We start from the raw sequence: 26,173 nt of genomic DNA on the forward strand, positions 1-26,173 counted from the left end.
TTTTAATTCATTCTTACAAAAGGTCAGAACAGTATGTCAAAAATACAGATCTTGAAAAAAAAATACTTTCATACCTCCAAAACACATTTTCTTTCAATAAATGCAGGGACAGATGTATGTGTCTCCTGTCTTCTAGGTGAGGGGAAGGTCTAACTGAGCATGTGCAGTATGAGTGTCATCACTGTAGCATGATTCTGATTGGGGGAGCCCGTCTTGCAAAACATTGTTGGCCGTGGTCGGAGGACTCGGGGGAGACTGTAGCTTTGGTCTCCAGGGCCGGAGTCTCTGCTGCTCCACTGCCTGCTTACCTTCACTCAGCCCGCTCAACCTCACATGCATGCGCGCACACTCCACACTGCAGAAGAGTTAGTTAGCTCTGAGAATATCTAGTGAATGTACAGTGGACGTTTGTGCAGAAATAACTGCTGCAGCTCCTCCAGACCAACAGACATTTCCCGTGTCATGTGAAGTGACGGGGCTCCGCAGCGAGAAACGTTATCGTCTCCGACCAGGTGCCGGTGTCTCCCTCTGGCAGCGGTCGGGAGGCTGAAGCAGGAAAAGCCAACACTAGGATCAGCAGTGATTCATGGAGAGACCTCCGTCTGGTCAGCAAACATTACTGCCAAGCAGGTGAAATATAGAGTGATATTGTGGTTTTAGCTGAGGTGTGTCGCCTCACTGTTTTGAGCGATGTTCGGCCATGTCTATTTCTAGAACAAGCATAAGCGCAAGCCCGACTGCTGACTATCTTTGACTTAAGGGCCACAGGTGTCGCTGTTAACAAGCATTTCAGATTCTTACAAACAGTCCCTTTAATTCTTGCATATTTGACGATGATGATGATGATGATGATGATTATTATTATTATTATTTGTATTATGCAGAGTAGACTGCACGTGCTAATGGCAACGCCTTCATTGAGCGTTTTATTTTGGAGGGTACGGCCGGAAGTGTGTTTGTTGTCATGGTGGCAGTCTTGACAGCGGTGTTCCTCCTCCAGCAGCCTCTCCACTGACTGCCACGTCGAGTTCCGTTAGGAGCAACACTTTACTAACTTACTGTACTTTATGCTGCCGTTTGGGACCGGAGGACAACCAGAGGAGGAGAAAGACAGGAGAAACTATCAGAGAGGAAACTCTTCTCAACTCGGACTCTCAACTCCGTGAGTTAACTCTCAGTGTTACACCTAACAGTCTGTTCTCAGTGTTGCAACTTAACCAGCTCATGTGTCCTAAAGTTAGGACATGCTAACTAGCATGAGGAGCTAACATGTCACTGCTCCTAAACAAGCATGTTGTAACACATGAGAGACAATGTGCAGGTAACTGGTGAAACTAGAGGTCCAGTCCGGCTCTGTGTGGAGCTAGCTAGGTCAAGTCTTAACTTCACGTTGTCAGCTGGCAGAGTCGCTGCCGTTAACGTGACCTTATTAGTGTTGTTGGTTCCGGACCGGTGTGTGTAATGTTAGCTGGACTATGTTCCTCTGACCAGCAGCTGACCTCAGATCTGTCTCCTTGTTGTTACTGTTTACTAGACTAGTTCCAGTAAAGGTTGTTAGACTTGTTTGTAATTCATGTGTAACCAGTCAGACAGTACAGGTGAACATGTGAACTATTAGATATCACTATGAAACTTCCACAGTTGATTACTAACATAAATCAGTAAATACTGTCAACAGACATAAAATAATTTGCCATATTTTTTTCTCCCTTTTTTCAAGGCTGTAATTACAACAGTCTATAAACTAACTTTTAATTAGATGAGCTTACAGACAAACCCATCAAGTACACTAGAGAAAACAACCTCAACATTCAAAACCGAAACAAAACCAAGAAAAGAAATAACAATAATAATAATAATGACAAAAAGAAAGAATAAAGTTAAAAAAAAACAAAAAAACTAATTTGCCATATGTTTAGGAATAAAATGTTCTATAAATCGGGTTATGAATGATATATGAACAAACCCGTCTGTAAAACCCTTCAGACTATGGATATAGGAATGAAAGTGAAAGTTTGGTGGATGTTAAGTGCTGCTTAAGTGGAGATTTCTGGCTCAGAGTCTAAGAAAAACCTAATGTTTGATTGTGCATATGAGGTATTATCTAATGCTAACTTTTGGTTAATTTAGGAGAAAATCTACAGATGCAAATTGTGGAGTAAAATAAACCTAAATGTGTATTTTGGACGTTTGTGATACATTACTCTAACCAGCAGCTGACCTCAGATCTGTCTCCTTGTCGTTACTGTTTACTACACTAGTTCCAGTAAAGGTTGTTAGACTTGTGAGTGATTCAGGTGTCATCAGTCAGACACTACAGGTGAACATGTGAACTATTAGATATCACTATGAAACTTCCCCAGTTGATTACTAACATTTACTAACATAAATCAGTAAATACTGTCAACAGACATAAAATAATTTGCCATATTTTTTTTTATACTTTATTTTTTCAAGGCTGTTTTCATATATGCAATCCACTGTTCGTAATTACAACAGTCTATAAACCAACTTTTAATTAGATGAGCTTACAGACAAACCCATCAAGTACACTAGAGAAAACAACCTCAACATTCAAAAGCGAAACAAAAACAAGAAAATAAATAACAATAATAATAATGACAAAAAGAAAGAATAGAGTTAAAAAAAACCAAAAAAAATAATTTGCCATATTTTTAGGAATAAAATGTTCTATAAATCGGGTTATGAATGATATATGAACAAACCCGTCTGTAAAACCCTTCAGACTATGGCTATAGGAATGAAAGTGAAAGTTTGGTGGATGTTAAGTGCTGCTTAAGTGGAGAGTTCTGGCTCAGAGTCTAAGAAAAACCTAATGTTTGATTATGCAAATGAGGCATTATCTAATGCTAACTTTTTAGTAAAGGTTGTTAGACTTGTTTGTAATTCAGGTGTGACCAGTCAGACAGTACAGGTGAACATGTGAACTATTAGATATCACTATGTAACTTCCCCTCTTGACACTTGGGGAATACATGCTGGCTTTTATTGAGTTTAGCTTTTAACTTTTGTTTTTACCCATCATTGATGTGCCTGCATGGATTTGAGGCAATGCATACTCTGCAGAAAATATTATTGTTGTGCAGTGCCTTTTGGGAGTATTTACAAGAGTATTTCTCACTGAACATTTTAGAAATTAGAACCAAAGCTTAAAAAAAGGGGTTGAGATTCCACGAAGAACATAACAGACCTCTTGTACTCCACTGCCAGCTCTTTCCATACCTTTACTTATACAATGGATTACTATGACATTTACTAACATAAATCAGAAAATACTGTCAACAGACATAAAATAATACATTTTGCCATGTTTTAAGGAATAAAATGTTCTATAAATCGGGTTATGAATGATATATTATGAACAAACCCGTCTGTAAAAACCTTCAGACTATGGATAGGAATGAAACTGAAAGTTTGGTGGATGTAAGTGCTGATTTCTGGCTCAGAGTCTGAGAAAAACCTAATGTTTGATTATGCAAATGAGGCATTATCTAATGCTAACATTTGGTCTACAGATGCAAATAGACAATGTGGAGTAAAATAAACCTAAATGTGTATTTTGGATGTTTCCTTTCTACTAGTCTGAAAGATACAATGGAGTTTTAGGGCCACATTGAGGGGAAATAAATCGGAGATTAATATTACGAGAATAAAGTCATAAATTTACAAGAAAAAAAGTTGTAATACTATGAGAATGAAGTCATAAATTTTCGAGAATTAAGTCATAACTTTACGAGAAAAAAGTCGCAATATTACTAGAATAAAGTAATAACTTTACGAGAAAAATAGTCGGAATATTATGAGAATAAAGTCATAACTCTACGAGAAAATAAGTCGTAATATGAGAATAAAGTCATAGATTTACGAGAAAAAAGTCGTAGTATTATGAGAATAAAGTCATAACTTTACGAGAATAAAGTCATAACTTTACAAGAAAAAAGTTGTAATATTACGAAAATAAAGTCATAACTTTACGAGAAAAAAAGTCGTAATATTATGAAAATAAAGTCATAACTTTACGAGAAACAAAGTTGTAATATTACGAGATAAAAGTCATAACTTAACTAGAAAAAAAGTTGGAATATTACGAGAATAAAGTCATAACTTCACGAGAAAAAAAAGTAATTTCCTCCTCCACAGAAGAGTCAGTTTCCCCATTAGGTCGGTGTGGTTCTTTCTTCAGAATAATTGCAGTTTCTTTTACAATCTTTTCAAGGTCCTGATGAGAATGTGGTGCTGATGTGCCAAAAGATGACGTATTTGGTTATTTGTGAAACTTAAACTAAAGTATAACTTCACAAGATGCTCCACGTTCCTCATTTTCACACTATTTCCCCTCTAAAATAACACGTACAATTACTACTTTATAATATTATGACTTTATTCTTTTAATACTAAGACTTTTTTCTCTTAAATTTATGACTTTATTCTCGTAATATTATGACTTTGTTCTCAAAATCTCAGATTTATTATTTTTCCTCAATATGGCCCTAATACTCCGAAGACATGTTATGGAAGCAAAATAGCCCAAAATCTCAAAATTGACCAGTGCATGAAAAAACAATGTTTTGCCTGTAGTGTCTGGCCTTGTACGTGTTGGAACTACACATGTAACGTTACTGCGTATTGTTAATGTTACAGAGCATAGTCTAGTGCTTTTGATTGTCAATGTGTTTTTTTTTTTGTCCTGGCCTCTAAGCAGCTAACTTTATTGGTTTTCCTTTCTTCTCACATGTTTAACAAACACTTGAAAATTGCTTTTAACTAACTTAGGGAGCAGTTAAACCTGCAGTAGGCAGAATGTTTTTGGCATCATTGGGCAAAAATCCCATAATAACGTTTCAGCATATTGTGTCATTTTGTCAGGCCAAAACCCAGAGATATTCAGTTTAACATGATACAAAACAGAGAAAGGCAGGAAATCTTGTTATTTGAGAGACGGAAAACAGCATTTTCTGCCATTTTTTCATGAAAATTACTTTAACGAATAATCAGTTATCAAAATAGTTGTTGACTATTTTTCTGTCCATTGACTAATCAATTAGTCGACTAATCGTCGCAGCTCTACCTCATCCAAACACTCTTGTCAAGGCGTAGGAAAGCACAGTGCTGTCGCCAGATGAGTGACTACTTTGTTTGGCTCATTTTCTGTAACCAGTGTAGCATCAAAGCATGGGGAGAGAAACTTATCATTACCAATGGAATATATATCATTTTTAATTTTTAGGTGTTCACGTGAAAAAGGTGAGGTGGCACCGCCTGGCACGAGCTCTACGCTGCGTCACATGTGTGCTTACAGACAAAGTCAATCAGAGAGAGACCCAGTTTACAGGATAGACCCGGTGCTGCCGGGTATTTTATCTGTTTTTCCCAAATATTATTTTCTGGACTTCAAAGCTTCGGTGAGAAATATTCAAAGGTATTGGAGGCCGACATGTTCTTCTGTCTCCATCTCCCCCCGTTTCAGTACCGCAGCCACACTACTGAACAAACACACCTCTACACACAACAACCAGCATTATCCGTCTGATAATAACTAATAATAATTAATATTGAATATGAATAATATTGTGAGATTATTCCTTATTTCATGGGCAATTTGGGGATTTATACTTTTTTATTACATACTTAAAAATGAAAAAAAAAAAAAAACTAAGCATTTAAATACTGATTTGGAGGTCGATCACCATGGCAACAGTCGAAGCTTCGAAGGATTCAGCCCTACATTCTACATGATAGATATAACTCTAGCTTTAGATTTGAACTCTCACCACTTCATCGACTCACTCTGGTCCGGCGTAGAATTTCTGCTAGTTGTCCTCTGGCACTTATATCTGAAACACAGGTTCATTTGGAAATAATAATAATGGCTCAACGTTATTTCCCCGTATCAGTTGTCTTTCCATTTTATTCTAAATTGTGAAGCCATTTGTAAAGTCTGTTTAAATATGAGCGCTATAAATGAATCATTGATCATCTTTCTGATGTTGAATAATAATGACTGAGGTATCACAGCGATGATGGTTTACATGTGCATGTGATGAATTAATGGTACAGGAGCTATATGTTCACAGCTGTGTGTAATAGTCACGCGTAATAGAGTGTTGCAGGAATGACTCCTACAACCAAGGCCTATGGAAAGGAGGCTGGGTCACGGGCGGACATCGGTCTTGGGGTATGGGGGTATAACGCATGCGCAGTATGACTGAAGCTGCGGTCGTGCCTTGCAATTGGCTCAATTTCGGCGAGGGCAGACCAGATTTTACTGCGCATGTGTTATACCCCTGGAGATATGACGCGTTGATGACGCGTGACCCAGCCTCCTTCAATAGGCCTTGCCTAAAACCAGGAAATAAGTTAGCATGTTAGCATGTTAGCATTTTTAGCATTTTAGCACTTTAGCACGGTTCCCTCGTCTGGAATCCAATGTTTTTTTTAATGTCTTTTTAGTTAGATGCCTGAAATAAGGTCTGTGGTTAACACAAGCCGAGATGTTAATGTGTTGCTTTACGACATAAAATACGTCAGTAAATAGCAAAATATAAAATAGTAAATAGTAAATATCCCACTTGTGAATTTTGAAGCTTTTATGTGTCTTAAAAAAGGTGGTTGCTAACAGGTGGCTAAGTGAGACGAGAAACGTCATCAAGCCGACTCGTCCTCCTTTACAGCCTTGTTGTGTTTACTCGCTCTAATGTGACCGTGGTGTAGTTAGTTTATAGCTTAGCTTTTTTACTTCTGGTGATTTCATTCATGCTGCAAAAATCATAAAGTGGTGTTCATTAGTGGAGATTATTTTGCTGAACAAAACGCAAAGTATCTTAAACATTTGTTTGTCATAGAGCTGATTTTCTGCAATAATCCAAAACCCACTACATGTCAGCATTCATACACTGATGGCAGAGGCTGCCATGCAACCTGCCCATCAGGATCTAATCTAAATACTCATTCACACAACGATGGCTCAGCCTTCAGGAGCATTTTGGGGTTCAGTATCTTGCTCAAGGACACTTCCATGTGAGCCGGGGATCGAACCACCGACCTTCCGATTGGTGGACAACCTGCTCTACCTCTGAGCCACAGACGCCCCAGTTACTGGCCAACTTGATCACAATACAGACAGCTGTTAATGCGTCACTGTCTTTCCTCAGGGGTGAGACGAGCCCCGGCCCAGCAGTACAGGTTCAAGTTCTGGAAGAACAGGGCTCCCGACTAACTTTTGACATTGGTTGCTTGTTACTTTTTCATTTAGGTGCACCCAAAATTTTTCTCTGCACTTTTTGGCGCCGCAATAAAACATTTTAAGCATTTTGTCAGTTCCCATAGGCCTACAGTAGTGATGTCACCATACCAGACATTTAGTAGTCAATACCAACACTAATAAAATTCCACGATACCAATTCACTACCAAAAATAAAATAATAAATCCCATGTACTTCAACATCCTCTCCTTTATTACCGTTGTTATGCTACTTTTTGTTAGGAAGTTAAACAGGTCATAATTCTATCTCTATTATCTATTTTATATTGCTGTGAAAACATCTCCTTCAAACAACTGGATTTATTCAAGTTTCTCACCAAAAACGACATTTTACAAGATGACATTTGAACACATCATGATAATGTTATAATGTACCTTCACCCAATACTTATCTTTAGTGAAAAGAGCTTATAATGTAAGATAATGTGAATCAATCGTTAAAACTGTTTCGGTCTGCTTAGATGCTACAGTTTAGTTGTTAGGAAATGTCTCTCACTTCCTCTGGGTGTGAAATTCTTCCTTTTTCTCTTTGTTGTATTATTGTGAATGAATGATAGTGTTATAGTGTTGATTATGCTAATAGTCATATATTACAAATGTGAACCACCTTATGGACAGGCTGAAACAAACGATTTACAACGAGTTTGATGAATCCGACTTGTATGAACAAACCTGACAGAAAAAAGTACAAGAGGTTTAGTAGAAGAATATGAAAAGGTTCTGGCATGAGGTCCAATGTCTGTCTCCAGGAAAATGATGCTCAGCTGTCTACAACTTGACTTGAATGCTGACTCATTACAGTATGTTTCTGTCTGTCAGGTTTCTGTGAGTGAGCGGTGAGGAGACATCATGAGGCAGCTCAAAGGCAAACCCAAAAAAGAAACGTCGAAGGACAAGAAGGAGCGTAAGCAGGCCATGCAGGAAGCCCGTCAGCAGGTGGCCACTATAGTACTGCCTACACTGGCTGTAGTGGTGCTGATCATCGTTGTTTTCGTCTATGTGGCCACCAGGCCTGGTGCTATAGAGTAGACATTAATGGTCTACTAAGAAGACATGAAGTCCCAAACTGACAATGGCTATACCCAAAGGATTACCCCCATCATGTGACAACCGTCCCTCTGTAGGCCAGTGACCGGCCGACCATGTGTCTTAATGAAAGCCAGCCCCCAAAGTGCATTTCTTTGCTCTCAGCAGGATTCAAGCTGCAGAAGGAAGAAATGAAACTGAGCGGAGAAAGAGTTTCTCCTCGGTGCCTTCAGATGAATGACGATGACTTCCATTTAATCCTGTTCATCTCAGAGCAGCACATGGATTCATGTTGATGTCTTACAAAATTATGCAATATCATGCATACCAAAGGACTCGTGCAGAGCTTGTCAACTTTGACCAGAGGTGTTAAAAAAATGTCTAAACTTTTGACGCCGTGCTGTTTTAAATATTTCAAGTCAATGCAACATGAGCCTGGTCTCTTACATGTACCACTCTCTGGACAGCACTCACACCTATCTGTATGCATAGTATGTATGAGATGTGTTTTAGTGACAAAGAAGGATTCAGTTTGAACATCCGAATGCAGCTCAAGAGGATCTTATTGAATGTAATTACAGATTGCGTTTTTTTAAGTCCCAATTTGTTCAAACACACACCCTAATTTTTTTATGTGAATGTTACCCAATTTGTTTCCAATAAGTTATTGACAACTATACCTTTGAGTCACTCGTGACATCTGTGCAGATGTAATAAGGTGCCTTAACAGATTTGCAACTGGATTATTTCAGTTCAATAAATGATTTTTTCAAATAATTTAGAGTTCGGTTAGTGTTAATGCACATTTATCTGTATTTCTTCTTTACAGCGGAACCAGCCAAGAGTGTATCTCAGTGCTTATGTGTGTTGGTCATAAAGAAAACTAATCAGGTAACTAATCAAGACTTGTTCTGATGGCCTACATCTGTATTTGTAAGACCATCCTGGTGAAAATTGGTGTCTATGTGTTGGTAGATCTGTCTATGTGTTATTCAGTCACATTTATGAGGGATTCAGTGGGTGTTGGAGGGGTGGGGGTTAACTGGTGTCCGTCAGAAGTGTTCAACTCTTACACACAGGCAGTGGACTTTAATAATGTGTTATGACCGGGTGGGGTGTATACAGTTAGTGTTTAAGTATTACTAAACATCGTACTTCTGCTGAGTACGGCTATAAGCCTATTGGTTTATACTGAAGATATACATCTTTGAAAACCGCTCACAAATATCTAGTTTAATTTTTTAAAAGATTGTAGTCACTGTAGTTTTTAACGAGCCCTGTGATAGTCTAGCGACCAGAGGACACCGGAGGACACAGAGGAACATGATTTTTTTCAGATTACCTGTCTCAAGCACTACTGTCAGGATATAGTGAGTGTTTTATAAAAATAACTTTATAAATCAGTATATTTTTGGTATCACTGGGCAAAAATTCCATAATAACCTTTCAGCATATTGTAATTCAAGTGTTCTGAGAGAAAACTAGACTTCTGCACCTCCAGTACTCATGGCTCTGTTTTCAGGCTTTAGAAAATCTAGCCCGTGACGGGAGACTTTGGCCAATCACAGGTCATTTCAGAGAGAGAGCGTTCCTATTGGCTGTGCTCCAGCTGGTGGGCGGTGCCTGGCGTTCCTTCAAGAGATTTCAACATGGCTGCCGGGTCACAAACTTTCTCATTTTACAGCTAAACAGTACACTACAAGATGATTCTGAAAACATCTGAGGAAAGAAATAGGCATTAACGTAACAGAATATTGATTCATATTTGATCAGCGCTGCCTAGTTTGACCGTTTGGTCGGAGTTGGTGAGTGATTGACAGCTGTTCAGAGACGGCAGCTGGACGGCAGACTAGAGATCAGCTCTGATTGGTTGTTTTCCTCCAGTCTGTGAAACCTTGCAGATGCCATTAGGAGCACCGGAGGACACCGGAGGACACCGGAGGACACCGGAGGACACCGGAGGACACCGGAGGACGAGGACGATTTTAAACAGATTACCTCATGCACTACTGTCAGGATATAGTGACCATTTTATAAAAATAACTTTTTTAATCATATTTGCTCCATTTCTACCCACTGCAGCTTTAATTGACATTCGACCTAATTAGATTCCAGTTCCATAAAAGCTCATTTCAGACCCATGCATTTGCTCAGCCTCTCTGAGTCCAGTCAGCTGGCACCTGCTAGATGATTTTGGTTTTAGTGCATCATTCTCTATCTTGCAACACTCCAATTCTTTCAACAATAAACAAATGTAATTATAATAAAAGACCAACAACAACTCATGTTCCACCCCTGAGGTACTGTGGCATTAATACCACTGAGTCATGCAGCAACATGTACATGTTTGCATCTGATGACAAGTTGATATAAAAACAAGCTTCAAAAGTTCTTTCAGAGACAGGAGATCAGGAAGGCATGCGAGCCCAGGTGGTGTGTGAACGTCCCCCATCTTCACACAGATCTTCACCAGATCACTGGAGCTGTGTGAGGTCCCCTCCTGCTTCAAACGCTCAACAATCATCCCCAATAAACCCTCCATCAGCGAGGTCAGTGGATGATGCAGTCAACTACATCCTGCAACACCTCCACTCCCCAGGGACATACGCGTTGGTCAGTGGCCACATCTGGGACGGTGATGAATCTGCCCTCTGGTGCAGATAACAACCTGGAGCTGTGGAGGGAGGAGCCCTCCAACACTGCCCCCCACAATCTTCCACAATCTAAAGTGGGCGTCCAACACCAACTCCATCATCATGAAATGGGTGGGAAGCATCACTGCAGACCCTTCACACCCTGGACACAACCTGTTCCAGCTTCTCCCCTCTGGGAGGCGCTACAGAGCACTGAACGCCAAAACCACCAGACACAACAACAGTTACCCTCAGCACTCAGATGAACACTTAAAATAACATACATACATGCATACATATACTGTACAACCACCCACTTATACATATATATATATATATACACACACACACACACACACACACACACACACACACACACACACACACAACAAACACACAAACACACAAACACTTTTGTGTTAGTCATGTTCTCAGATGTATTGTAATGACCTAATGTCATGTTTTACAGATGTACACCCTGAAGAAGGCTGTTTGTGCCGCTACGCGTGGGTTGTTACCCAATCTTACATGTACCAGCATTGTTTTTAGCATTTCATCATGAAATACCCAATTGAATAAAGGCTTTTTATTTTTTGAAAAGCCTTCACCCCCCGCCCCCCCCCCCCCCCCTTTTTTAAAAACCTTTTACAGATGTATGTTTGAACTTTTGTATTTGATAAAATTGGAAAAAAGTTGATAAAAAACAATTACTTCTTTTATAAGACAATTTTGTACATTTTAAAGTTAATCACATCAAACTGGTGCACTTTGAGAGCAACATTAAGAGGCTAGATCTGTTAAAAGATCTTGTGCTCTTGTAAACATGTTTGTGCTCTGGTAGCGGTGGAATGTAACTAAGTACATTAAGGGTAGTACTGTACTTAAGTACAATTTTGAGGTACACTTACTTTACTTAAGTTTTTCCATTTTTATGTAACTTTATAGCCCACTTCTACTCCACTAGGCTACATCTCAGAGGGAAATATTGTACCTTTAACTTCAATACATTTATTTGACATTATTAGATACTAGTTACTTTGCAGATTCATTTTCGAATACAAATTATAAATCAACTAATTAACTATGTTATATTACTAAGTAGTATATAATTATTAAGGATACAGTAGTTAAAATGAGTTCCACCTTTACTAGCTGCGACATTAAATCAATGAACACATTAATAATTATAATCCAATGACATATCATAATGTATATATATATATATACACATATATATACTGAATAACCTTTTTCCATCTTTTTCACCTTCTTGTATATACATAGTTCTGTCTATTTTTACCGATCTTTGTTGAGCTTTGTTGTCCTTGTTTTTAGCTGTAGAGCAACGAAAACCATCAAAGGTCATATTCTTAGTATGTATACACACACTTGGCCAATAAAGCAGATTCTGAAATTCTGATTCTGTAAATGTAAAGGGCTGTTACGGACATGTGCAATAAGACGTTGGTCACTTTTGTGGCACTTTCGTGCAATGTAAATACTGTAAATCTACTGTGACGGATATGTGCAATAACATATGCTGATCACTCTGTGCAATGATTATATGATGCTGTGCAATTATTACATAATTATCTGACGGACACTTTGTGCAGTAATCTGGCAAAACTGTAATCTGGCAAAACTGTCATCTCATCAATATACATATTGTATTTTTATATTGTATTATCTTTTATATTTTTTATATTTATATTGCACTATCTCTTTTTATTGTATTATCTTTTCATTAGCACCTATCGAATTGTCACAATCTAATTTCGTTGTACTCCACAATGACAATAAAGGGCTTGAATCTTGAATCTTGCATCTTGAATCTAGGGGACAATTTTGTGTCCCAATAACTTTGAATTCTTATAGGCTACATTCTATATAATTCTGAAAGATTCATTTAATTGCCAGTTTTAAGTCTCCTAATTGTTTTTTGTCCAAATATTTAGAAGGTCTAAGATTTGTTAATGAAAACAATAAAATCCATTCTACTAAAAACATCCTGATAGGCCTGACTGTAGTTGACGCATGCGCACGAAACGACCTGTTAAAGCCCCATAATTTTCTACATTAGTACCGGAAATAAGGGAGATCTTCCTTCAAAATAAAACAAAAAACAATATCACATGAAAAAACTGCTGTAGTCGGTTGAGCACAGTAGGCTGCTACGTGGTGCTTATCGCAGTAAATCCAGAGGTTGTAACAGTTCACAGTTCCAGTAGCTCTAAAAGCAAGATGTCCAACACTAACATAAGGGGCTAAAATACAGAAAATGCACTTTAAAGGTCCCATATCGTACTCATTTTCAGGTTCATACTTGTATTTTGTGTTTCTACTAGAACATGTGACATGCTGTAATGTTCAAAAAACACTTTTATTTTCTTCATACTGTCAGCCTAAATATACCTGTATTTACCCTCTGTCTGAAATGCTCTGTTTTAGTGCAATTTGACAGAATTGCTACAGAATTGCATTGCTAGGCAACAGCTTGGGTCCATGTTTACTTCCTGTCAGCTGATGACATTCACATACACTGCAACCAGGAATAAACTGGAACACATTTAGAATGTCTACATTTAAAATTGTGTCAAGGGTCTAAATATTGTATATTCGTGACATCACGAATGGGCAGAAATCCTGACGGCTTGTTTCAAATGCAGAGTTTCTGAATACGGGCTGTGTGTATTTCCCTGTGGATTGATTGTTTCAATACTTTCACAGTATTTATGAAGGATTTAAAGGGACTGTTTGTAACTTTTTACACGTATAAAGCTACCGGGTCGATTTCCCATGCGCACTCGCATAGCATATGCGCGCTCGCATGTGTGGCTTCGCTGTTCAGACTCCCTGTGGACACGTACCATCAGACTCCAACACAAACTACACGGAAGCACCAAAACCTCAAAGTCCTATCTAGTGAAGCCCGTCTTACAAAACAGTGTTGGCCGCGGTTGTAATTCGCGGGGGAGACTAGCTTTGGTTTCCAGGACCGGAGTCTCTGCTGTACTCTGCTCCTCTACCTGCCTGCCTTCACTCACACACCGCGCTCGTTCTCACTCCACCTCTACACGTTCATGCGCGCACACTACACACTGCAGAAGAGTTAGTTTAGCTCTGAGAATATCTAGTGGACGTTTGTGCAGAAATAACTGCTGCAGCTCCTCGAGACCAACAGAGGTTTCCCGTGTCTTGTGAAGTGACGGGGCTCCGCAGCGAGAAACGTTATCGTCTCCGACCGGGTGCCTGTGTCTACCTGCGGCACCCGGTCGCGAGGCTGAAGCAGGAAAAGCCAACACTAGGATCAGCATTGATTCATGGAAAGACCTTTGTCTGGTCAGCTAACATTACTGCCAAGCAGCTGAAATATAGTGTGATATTGTGGTTTTAGCTGACGTGTGTCGCCTCACTGTGTTTTATCGATTCTCGTTCATGTCTATTAAGAACGAGTAAGCACGAGCCCGATGCTGACTTTCGTTGACTTAACGGCCACAGGTGTTGCTGTCAACAAGCATTTCTGATTCTTACAAACAGTCCCTTTAAACCTGCTTTATAATAAAAAAAACATGAAAATCTCACTTTTTTTTAATAATATGGTAACCTTTAAAAAGAAACAGGGGGATTCCTAATATCTTTTTTAAGTATAGATTTGACCTTTCAGGTGTTGTTTACTTCGCCTGTGCGTTTTTATTTATTAAACAAGATAATGGTCAACAATCTTTACTTTGAAGGTTGAGCACCGGAAGTGGGGATTCTCCTAGCACCTAGCTTGACCCCTTTGCTCTCCAACACCTCCCATCAATTTCTGTGAAGAAGACTTCCGGTGGTGTGTCATGGCGCTGGCATGGTGAAGCCTACAGAAAGGGAAAAATACTCGCCCCTCTCGTCCTATCCCATCGACTCAGGACAGATATTTCATTCATAAATAAGCGTGTGAGCTGCCGGCCCTACTCCAGCTTGGACCTAGCAGCAGCAGCCCCGCTGGTGGAGTCCTCCGCCCGGCCATGGCGGCTCACAAACCAGTGGAGTGGGTTCAGGCCGTGATTACTAGATTTGATGAGCAGGTAAGATGGGTTGATTCAGCTGGATGGGGTGTAGCAGAGCCTGGTAGTGGAGAGAGAGAGAGAGAGACAGAGAGAGAGAGAGGGCCCACCACATTTACACATCCACACAGACCAGCTGCTGCTTTATTAACTCATTTGAGGATTAGTTTCTCCCGTCAGGAGTGAGTTTATTCGACAGGAATGTGTCTGTGTTGTTTGTCCTCAGCTGTAAAAGATCTTTTGTAGCTAGCGCCGTCTTCCACCATCAATTAGCAGGATGTGTCCCGCATTTGTCCCGGGATGTGTTGTCCCTAATGTTAGCCAGTGAGATAATACACCACAGAGCAACATGACAGGGACATTTAAACCTGCACATCTGTGTAAAGCTATCATTTAAAGGTACCTTAGCTAGTCTGTGCTGCCAGCTAGCTAGCTAACATTAGCAGGCCTGGCTATCTAATGTAAACAAATAAGATGTGACTGGGCTAACACGCTGGACTCAGAGGAGCTGATGAAGTTAGTGCAATGTGAGGATGAAGGTCTGCTCTCCCTCTGCTAGCTCATCTCTCTACAAACCACTGTCAGACTATGTCCACTGATGTAGTCTGCAGGACATGGCAGCTCAAACAACCATTATAAAAGCTTCATTTCTCCACAAGGAATCTAGCTGGAGCTGCTATTCTGCAGGACAGATATTAATGCACTATATTCACTTTTAACAGTCTCTTCTGCACTATATTCACTTTTTTAATAGTCCTGTATCTCAGTTGTTACCCTGTACTATATTCACTTTTAGCAGTCTCTTCTGCACTATATTCACTTTTAGCAGTCTCTTCTGCACTATATTCACTTTTTTAATAGTCGTGTATCAGAGTTGTTACTCTGCACTATATTCAGTTTTAACAGTTTTCTTCATGTCCTTGTATTTTTATATCTGGTATATTTTTTTGTACTTTGTACTTTGCACTACTAACTTTTTTACTGCCTTTTTACTAACATGTTTTGCACTATGGAACTGCCTGCTGGACATGGCAGCTCAAACAACCATTATACAAGCTTAATTTCTCCACAAGGAATCTAGCTAGAGCTACTATTTACATTATTTACATTATTGCTCATGGTGAAACCTTTCACATTTACTAAATATATTGGCATAATCTGTTGTAACATTAAACCCACAACCCTAAACTGAAGAGCTTTCTGTTAATGGTATGTTCAATATAATATAATATAATATTAAATATTACAAAAATATAGTCGGAAAAATGGTAAATGTTGGTAATCTTCAACTGTCTTGTCCGTCATCAGTTTGCCTTACCAAAAGCCAGTGAAATAATACACCACAGAGCAATATGACATTTAAACCTGCAACATAAGCATCTGTGTAAAGCTATCATTTACCTTAGCTAATATTTGGTGCCAGCTAGCTAGCTAACATTAGCAGGCATGGCTATCTAATGTAAACAAATAAGATGTGACTGGTGCTAACACGCTGGACTCAGAGGAGCTGATGAAGTTAGTGCAATGTGAGGATGAAGGTCTGCTCTCCCTGCTAGCTCATCTCTCTACAAAACACTGTCAGATATAGTCTGCTGGACATGGCAGCTCAAACAACCATTATAAAGCTTCATTTCTCCACAAAGAGTCTAGCTACTATTTACATTATTTACATTATTGCTCATGCTTCACATTTACTAGATGTATTAGCATAATCAGTTGTAACATTAAAGCCCTAAACTGTAGAGCTTTCTGTAATGGTCAAGCTTTGTTAATATTAAATAAAAACAAATATATATAGTCAGAAAAATACGATACGATACAACTTTATTGTCAGTTTGCACTGAAATTCATTTTGCATCCATAGGCAGCTCAGTTTGAGAGAAAGTACACATACAATAGACATACTGTTACAATAGACAGACAGACAAGTAAGACCCATCAGACAAAAAACAAAACACATCACAATTATTCACACATAACCCATTAAAAAATTACCAACTGTCCTCTGGCTTTACATGTCTTTAGCAGCACATTCATTATTATTTAGCAACAAGATGGACTGATGGACAAAAGCGTTCTTTAGCCTGATGCGGTTAAATGTAGGGACTCTAAATTGCCTCTTGGAGGGCAGAAGTTGATATTCCCCATTTAAAACATGTAAGGGATCAGAAGAGATGGTGTTGGCAAGTCTGAGCATACTCTTGTTGTGAGTTGCTTGAAAGGAGGGTCTCACAGGTTGGCCAATGATCTTCGCGCAGATTTTGATTTGGCTATGAAGTTTAGTTTTAAGTTTGACAGATATACTACTGAGCCAGTCTGTGCTGCAGTACAACAGGACACTCTGAATCACTGAACTGAAATGGTAAATGTTGGTAATCTTCAACTGTCTTGTCAGTCATCAGTTTGCCATACCAAAAGTCTTTGTTGTTTAAAGGGAAGTCAGTCAGTTTGTGTGTCTTGCCATTTAAAAGTCATTTGGCGTGTTTAGTCTCCAGAAGGCTTATCGTCTGGTGTTAGTTGCCACAGATCATGGATTGTAGCTGGGGGTTCAGCAGCTCAGCTTGGATTACTGCTGTTGGTTTAAGGTGTTATCCACTTCTTGGTTATTGTTACCCTAAGCCCCAACTCAAGCCGCCCGCTCAGTCTTATTTTTTTGTTTTTTTCTCAATAAATATGGTGTTTGTTATTGATACTAAAATATTTTCATTTGATTAATTTTTGCTAAACAAAATCTAGTGTGCTCGGAGAATTGAAATAATAATAGTTATTATTTGAAATGGGCTGATCATAACCTAGTGGCCATGGTGTATTTTATTTTTCTACATAATACAGCTTTGCAGTGATCAATTATTAACTAGTAGGCCTACAATAAAATGAGCAAAGTGAAACCAGTTTAGATACAATGCTGGCTGAGGAGTTCTCCATTAATGAGTGATTAGTGTAGTGTCCTACATAGTTTTATATATAATATCAGAATCTGCTTTATTGACCAAGAATGTGAACACTCACAATAAATATGACTCAGTTTTTTCGTTGCTCTAAATGTTTCTTACATAGAAATAGCTAAAAACAAGAACGTAGCTGAGGCCTGTACTACGAAGCGAGTTCAACATACCAAGGGTATATTTTTGTTATCTGTCTTAAAGGGGAACACCACCTGAATTAAGAATTCCAATATGTTATTTCCATGGCCTACAAAAGTTCAATCAATATTAGTGAACATGAGCTCCTCTCTGTCAGAGCCAGAAACCAGAGAAGTAAGTCTCAAACTTGTGATGTCACAGGGTATAAAGTGCGGAGCTGCTCCATAGACAATGAATGGGAGACCACAGGATGTTTATCTTTATTCTATTGTAGTGTTCTCAGTTGTGAAACAGAAAATGTTCCCATATACTCACTCACATTCCCCTGGCTGCTCTCAGTGTCATCTTCATTATCTCTCTTATTTCATTGTCTATGGAGCAGCTCCACACTTTGTACCCTATGACATCACAGGTTTGAGTTTTAGCTCTCTAGTTTTTGGATTTGGGAGATAGTTGTTCATGTTTGCTAGTAGTTTTTGGACTGTCTTTAAGACAAGTCTACCGTCAGCAGAGCAGCACATTTTACAAATGAAGCGCAACTATGATATTAGACAAATACGAAGAAGATAAACACATAATCCAGACAACCAGTAACACAGTTGCCAAATGCAGGCTGGTAAAAAATCATGTAAATGTTTAAATTAAGAGACTTATAATATCACTGCCCCATTTAGGCACGAGTAGATTCGACTGTAATTTGTGTATTCCAATAAATTAATGTGTTGCTTAGATGTATTCTTATAGAATAGAAGATACTTTATTCATCCCCGTGGGGAAATTATGACGTGCATGACATTTCATTCCAACTTATTCTTTCAGCTGCAAACCCGGTGGTGTGAAACAGAATTGTCAAATACAAACAAATCTAAAACTAATATAAGAGCATAATTCAAAGCAGTAAGCAGGCTTACTTTCATATCTTATAATCGCCCACATAAAAGTTCCAGTAGCAAAGTAACGCAAGGCAATGCATACAGTCAGAGGGACTGTAATTGCACAACTCTGATGTGTCTCACGGCAACAAAAGGCTGAAGAAGCTGATTCAGATAAGTGAATATATGATATGAGAATATTTACTGATTTTTTTCTTATTGTGGTTATATAAATGTAATTAATGGTGCCGATAGATTGCTGCTAGACCGCCCCGTTAATATAGAAGCGTGATGTCTTTGCATGCTGGAGACCAGTTTTTTATTTTACTTCAGAGAAAATGTAGATCTTGAAAGGCTAAACGCCAACAAATATACATTGAAGCAGAATATTTTATATCTTTTCAATAAATTTTGACTTTTGGACTCTACAACGCTCTGGAGTAATGATAATATTAATAATGGTACTTTAAAGCTGCAAGCAGCGATGATCTGGCCCCTCGCACTTTTGTGCACGTCGGGGGCACTGACGGGACGCCGGTTGACGCAACCGTGCATTTCTGTGACATTGGACACAGTGCACACAAGTTAGATGGTATTTCCTGCATGAAGTGTGTGGTGCTGGAAATTATGTTTATTTTTATTCAAATTTTGTACCACTTCCTGTGTCCACTATGTGGCGCTAGAGAATGTGTGCTAGATGTGCATATCGTTGCTCTATATCAGATCACACAGACCACACAATGTAAATTTCATGTGAATCGGATGATGTTTGTCATATAACACTGACCTCCTGTTGCCAGGAGGTGATGCTACGACTGAGGCAATATTGGCATGTAAATGTCCTCAGGCCGGGACTGCTATGAAGTAGGTCAAGTTGGGGGCAGATTTGACCAAGTACAGTCGAGTTACAGCAGTTTGTCGTTTAATGGCGAATCATGTAAATTCTCCGCCATGCAACTACAACGCTGTTTTCATCTGAGCACAAACTTTTAAGGAGTTTTCATCACAAAGGTCTTTAGATTGTAATGACCAATTTGGAGTCGATCGGGTTAAACCTCTCTTGGAGGAGTTCGTTAAAGTACATAGCCTTGAAATGGTAAAAAAAAAAAAAGTGCTTTGAGGTCTGCTCTTTGCACAGGACATTTTTAAGGGGTGGGGCCAGAGGGTCAATGGGGATCAGGGGAGGCTGAGGGTGAAAGCAATGGAGAGTTCTGGGGTACAGGGGCAAAAGTCTCAGGGGTCAGGGGAGGGTCAAGGAAAAAGGTTGCAGCGTTCCAGTAAATTTAATTTATGGTGCTGTTAGATTGCTGCTAGACCGCCCCGTTAATACAGGTGCCTCCCTTTGTGTTTTTCGACTGCAGTGAAAATGTTGTTTTTGAAAGGCTAAACACCAACAAATATGGATTGAAACAGAATATTTCGTAAGATAAAAACATGTTTTGAATTTTGGAAATGATTACATCTACGTTTTTTCAGTGAAATTTAGCTTTTAGACAATTAGGCGGCAGAACTGAGTGCCGCGTTGCTCACTTTATGCGTGTGTGTGCACCGCCCACAGCTAAATACTACACTACAAGATGTTTCTGAACACATTTGAGGACAGAAATAGGCATTACAGTAACAGAATATTGATTCATATTTGTTGACAGTAGTTTGACAGTTTGATCGCACTTCGCGAGTTTCGCAGGGACCGATGCATTAGAGACTTTGGGTGTGGTGAAATCTTGCAAATGCCATTAGGAGCACCGGAGGAGGCAGAGGTACATGATTTTTTTCACAGATTATCTCTCTCATGCACTACTGTCAGGATATAATGACAGTTTTTGTAAAAATAACTAGTTAAAGTAATAATAATCCTAGTTTAAATGATTTGCTTTTATCAGTAGCCTAATTGTGTCATGTTCTCAGATGAATTGTAGCCGTAACGTATTTTAATATAACTAACATCATGTTTACAGACATCTTTTGTCTTTAATTAAGTGAGAAAAAAGTTGATTTAAATATAAAAAAAATAGATGAAAAAATACTTTTTCTTTGTATTTCACTGGTGTAAACAGACACTCACTGGCGTTGTTGTCGCAGTACATGCACAGAACGCAGAAGACGGCGTCCATCACCAGCTGGCGATATAAAAAACATGTTTTCCATGATTGATCACGGAATGTTTTCTTTTCTTTAGTGTTTTTTAAATTTTTTTGCTGTGGTAAAGACGAAACACTGTAGCGCCTATTCATTTTGAAAGTGCAGTGGCCGATGGTGTAATTGTATCAGTCAGTTAGTCAGTGAATAAGTGAGTGACTGAATGAGTGAGTGACTAGAAATTTGTGTTTTCTATGAAGACACCCTTCAGAGTTTTGTCGAGAGCTAGAGGCGGCGGCCGCTTTGTACTGCTTACTTGGTGTTTCCGAGGCTTTCAGCCGCATCTTGTGGACTTGTTTCTTATCAGATTACTATTTCCAAGGTCAAGTATGCACCTTCAAGCCCAATTGAAATTTGTTAAACAGCTCAATTGCATTAAAGAAATATACATTGTTCTTTAATGTTTTGTATAATATCTGTGGAGAAAGGAGTGTCTGTCGGCATCTGGTGCTACAAGAGGGTTTGGCCAGGAAGGTTCAACAAACAGCAGCCTTTAGAGGGTTGTTTAGAGGGCTATGACAGCTGTAAAATACATGCAAGGTGTTCTCTGTTTTTTCCCCTTTCAATTGCTGTCGTACATTCTTATAAATAAACTTAACTGCAAGCAGAAAATTGGAGGGCCAAGCAGAAGTGCGTCAAGAAAAGTACATTGCTCACAGGTACAATGAGGACTTGTCTACCCACCTCGAAATTCTGATCCAAATTAGAGGAAGCCTTTCAGAGATGTGGCCCACTCTGTCATAGGCATTTAATCTGCAATAAGTGATGTGAATGTTCCTGACTGAAGTTGAGGAATGTGAACTGTTGATTCACTGCTTAAAGAAACTTATCAGTTTCTTTAAATGTTAGGGGTGTCCCTACCCAATTCACAGGATTATTGGCAACATGAAGCCTGATTCATATCTGATTTGAGATTTACACCAACAGGGTTCGTACTGTCATGAAAAAACTTGGAAAAGTCATGGTATTTCCAAAAACAAAAACTTCACAAAATAACATTTCAGCAAGTATACAGTTGAATTGAATATTTCCCTGGGGGCCTTTTGTAAGTTATTTTGGGGTACGAGTTAGAATAGTAACATGATTCAATATTTTTCATATCTGAACATCATAATAAATCTATAGCTGCCCAGGGCCCTTTTAGTTGGGGGCCCATCTGAACAGGCACTGAACTAGTGTAGTGAAAGGAGAATTGTGTGAACATTCACTATGTTACACACAAAGCAGGAGAAAATTACTCAATGGCAGGATAACCAAAAATGTAAATCATGGATAAAATGTATGATGTGGAAAAACATATATATTAGCCTACTGCAGGAAGTGCAGTAGGCTACTGCTTCCCTCACATGGCCATGAGCTGGAATAAACTAAAAACGTGGCCTGCAGTAATTAACGCCCCAAATCGTGATTTTTAAAAGGCCACGCCCCTTACAACATAAGTCCGATTGACTTGAAATCTGGCACACATATCTGGCTCCATCTGTTCTACAAAAAAGCCTCTTGAACCATAGATGTCTGCCTTGATGTTTTTTTTTCTAATTTGCATAATGTGAAACCGTAATATGAATAGACTTTTTTGGGGATTTCAACTATATCAACACCAAATTAGGTATAGGGCATTGCAGGACTGAGATTCACAATTTTATTATAAATCGGCACGATTGCTCAAGAAAACATGACCACCATCAATCCAAAAATTCTGCAAAGGGCAAGAAATTGGCCGTAAGTCAAGTTGTCTTTGAGCAATCATGATTAAAGTCAGTGGAGACGTCCTGCACACCAAGTTTCGTTCGCAGTTACTGAAATGCTGTATCTATTATGATGATAAAACAAGTGTGTGACCAGTATTTAACTAGCTGCAGTGACCTTACTCCAACTTGAGAAGCCTGAAACCTGTTCGCCGCTGCATTGAGCTGCTTCCTTCTGTTGACCGAGAAAGGGTTTGAACCCGGGATTGCCGCTTGTGGCTATATTTAGTTCTTGGTCTCTTTCTCCGTTCCATGCACGCTCTTTCTTTTTTATTTGCTTTACCTGGGAACTTGATGAAATAAATAAAACAGCTTACGAACACCCCAGGGAGAACACTAATGACGGAACAAAGAATATATTTTTGTTTTATTTAAGTCTTTTGCCTCTACCTCAACTGCCTTTGGCCAGATCGTATTAAGATTATGTTAAATGAGACATAACTCAGACCGTAAGAGACGAATGAAGCCCCAAAACCGACAAGTATGGTATTTAAGTATCATAAAGCTACGATTAAACTGCTAAATATTTCAAACATGAACAGATAAAGACATTTTTATTACATTTTTAAAATGAATTCCACACACAATGTGAGCCGGAACAGTTCAGCTAACGTAGCGGGTGGACAAAATAATAGAAACACCTGTCAGTATAACAATTCTACAGCATCACAAAGTACATCCTCCAAAATGGTCATAAAGTTGTATCAACACCTTTCTAAAACCGTTTCAACACAACCTGAACATTATAATTCTTCGTGAAGGTAGGATTTATTGCAGGACTGTTGTATTAGACTGCCTTAGTTTTAGCTAGGTGTACCTAATAAACTGGATACTGAGTGTATGTGTGACCTTTGGAGGAATGGCTAGGCCTACTGTAGCTGTGTGAAACAAAGAGCTCACTGACCGCGCTGTGCTGCACTGAGACAAACAGAGGCATGGCCTGTTTTACATTGTATATTATGTGCATGTGATGGTCTGACTTCATGATGGAACCATGAGGCTGTATTGAGTTCCTATCCCATGACTTTCAATTAGGAGTCCAATTTGTAGGCCTGATACAACTGATGATTGGACGAAACTTTGGTAGATTACGAGAGAAATATTCAGATGAAACTGTTAACAGTTAAGATAAGCAAATTACTTTTGCATTTAATAAAGCTTTACTGTTTGTCATCACATTATTACTGATTTGTAAATTTTTTATTTTCATTTTTGGACTGTGGACTGCTGGTGTTATATATTCTAGTATACATATTTTCCATATTTCTTGTTTCTATTTTTCCATATTTACGGCCCAAGAACGAAAGGGCCAGGGGCCCAATGGTCCCTCAAAGTTTGAGGAGCCTATTGTTGTTGTGAGATTATTATATTTCTGCTGCAAAATCAATCTTGGGATACACGAAAATTGGTACACACTTCAGAACTGGTGAAAATTGCAAAGTTCTGCAGTGACTGGGCTCGGCTGTGACAAGCGTGCTCCATAGCGCCCCCCCAAATATACGTGGGATCATTGCTTTTGGACTTAAGACTGGGACAATTACAGTCAGCGACGCTGAGCGCCGCATCACTTGTGTTTGTGAAAGAAATAAATAAAAAGAAAGAGAACGCACGCCATGTTTCTGTAAGTTATTCATAATAATAATTAGAATTTCAACGTTATTAAGCTTCAAACTATTCAGTACAGCGGTAAACGAGAGACAGATAAAAAGTGGCGACTCCTTACCTTTGAAGCGGTCATAAAGTCTGAATATGTGTCTCTATCTATCTATCTATCTATCTATCTATCTATCTATATCTGATAATTTGAACATGTTAAGTATGATCTGAATGTGAATGGTACGGTATGTGATGATTGCAGCATAATGAAAATAACAAAGCTGACCATGCTTTCAAACCCAGTATAATAATTCTGTAGTGGTGAATTGACTTCACTGTAATGTAATGCCATGAGTTGAACAGTGTGTTGTTTACATCATCATCATCATCATCATCATCATCCTCTCTCTCGTCTTCTCCTTCAGCTTCCCATTAAAGTTGTTCACCAGAACACCCACACCAAAGTCAGCACAGAGCACAACAAGGAATGTCTGATCAACATCTCCAAGTACAAGTTCTCCCTCGTCATCAGTGGCCTCACCACCATCCTCAAAAATGTCAACAACATGGTGAGTTGGGTTCTTTCTCTTTCTCTGTTTTGAAGACAACAGTGGACAGATTCGAGAGTTTTGTCACTGTTGAAAGAGTTGTTGGTTGGTTGATCATTCCTCCTCTTAATCCTGGTAGTGAAGCATTACCTCCCTAGTTCTAGTAGTCGCATGTAGACTGCTGGCACACACTTTTTGGACCATCTCTCCTTGAAGGCATTCATGACATTGCACTCCGTTGTTTAAACACAAAGTGACGGAAGTAGTTGTGTGAAGATTCAAAAAGAAAGATATAAGCTCAAATCCTGGCCACTTTCACACCTCTGCACACCTGAGGCCTGTACTAGGAAGCGAGGTCAACACACCCAGGGTATCTTTTTGGGATCAGAGGCCTGTACTACGAAGCAAGGTCAACATACCCAGGGTATCTTTCTGGCCCGCTACAGTTTCATAATGAGCTGGAAATACTTTTACTCTTCTCAAGGGGTGGGGTCTGCGTCTGCATGAGGGACTCAATGCTCGGTGTGGGAGGATCCTCTCCCCGGCGTTGGTTGACTCTTGCAGGGCGCATTTCCTCCATGGCGGTGCGCCGCGACCGGCTTCAGTAGGTCGGCTCGGAAAGGCCCGGGGTATACCGGGGTATTTAGAAATCCCGACAGTGACAAGCCGCTACTCAGTACTACTCGCTACTGAAGGTATGAAAAAATAGATTCTGCTCAAGCCTAGTTGAGGTTACAGCACCCCCCGCCTAGACCTCACCTCTTCCCGGGGCATGGACCCCTTGTTTATGTTATAAATAAAAATGCCTATTTATTACTTTTATGCTCGTCCGGTCTCCCTAATTTGTGGCAGCTTTTGAGCTGGGCTGTAACAGCCCTCTCTTCCTGCGGAGAGGGACGGGCTCCCGGCATGACTGTCCTCAGTGTGAAGGGTCTGCGGTGATGTCGGCAACCCGACCAACCCGTCTTGAAACACGGACCTCGTTTTTGTTAACCATGTGTGTGTGAATTTTTATTTTTTTGCTGTGTCATCACCATTCATATCTATACAACCAACGTGTTTATGATTAAAGTGTTTACTAGAGCACAAATTGTTTATCTAGCCTTTTAATTGATGCATTCAACTTTAAACTTTGAATATTTTGTATTGTTTCATATCGCAATATATGTCACAGAATATTTTTTTTTGACATGTCCGTTT

General features: G+C 39.3%; 1 protein-coding gene and 1 long non-coding RNA gene across 4 annotated transcripts in view; both read left to right on the top strand.

Moving 5' to 3' along the window:
* The first annotated feature begins 929 nt into the window (after positions 1-929).
* On the top strand, positions 930-9,085 carry LOC141770469 (uncharacterized). Its single transcript, XR_012594570.1, has 2 exons — positions 930-1,162; positions 8,102-9,085. It is a non-coding gene; the product is annotated as an uncharacterized LOC141770469 (long non-coding RNA).
* A 5,666-nt stretch (positions 9,086-14,751) lies between these two features.
* nf1a (neurofibromin 1a) overlaps positions 14,752-26,173 on the top strand; it is an 80,560-nt gene continuing 69,138 nt past the window's right edge. For all 3 annotated transcript variants that reach the window (XM_074639962.1, XM_074639964.1, XM_074639963.1), the window contains exons 1-2: positions 14,752-15,008; positions 24,851-24,994. In XM_074639962.1, the coding sequence (XP_074496063.1) occupies positions 14,949-15,008; positions 24,851-24,994 (204 nt within the window). In that variant the 5' untranslated portion in view covers positions 14,752-14,948. The remainder of the gene's footprint in view (positions 15,009-24,850; positions 24,995-26,173) is intronic.

Source organism: Sebastes fasciatus, chromosome 7 (genome assembly GCF_043250625.1).
Source record: "Sebastes fasciatus isolate fSebFas1 chromosome 7, fSebFas1.pri, whole genome shotgun sequence".
NCBI classification, from domain to species: Eukaryota; Metazoa; Chordata; class Actinopteri; order Perciformes; family Sebastidae; genus Sebastes; species Sebastes fasciatus.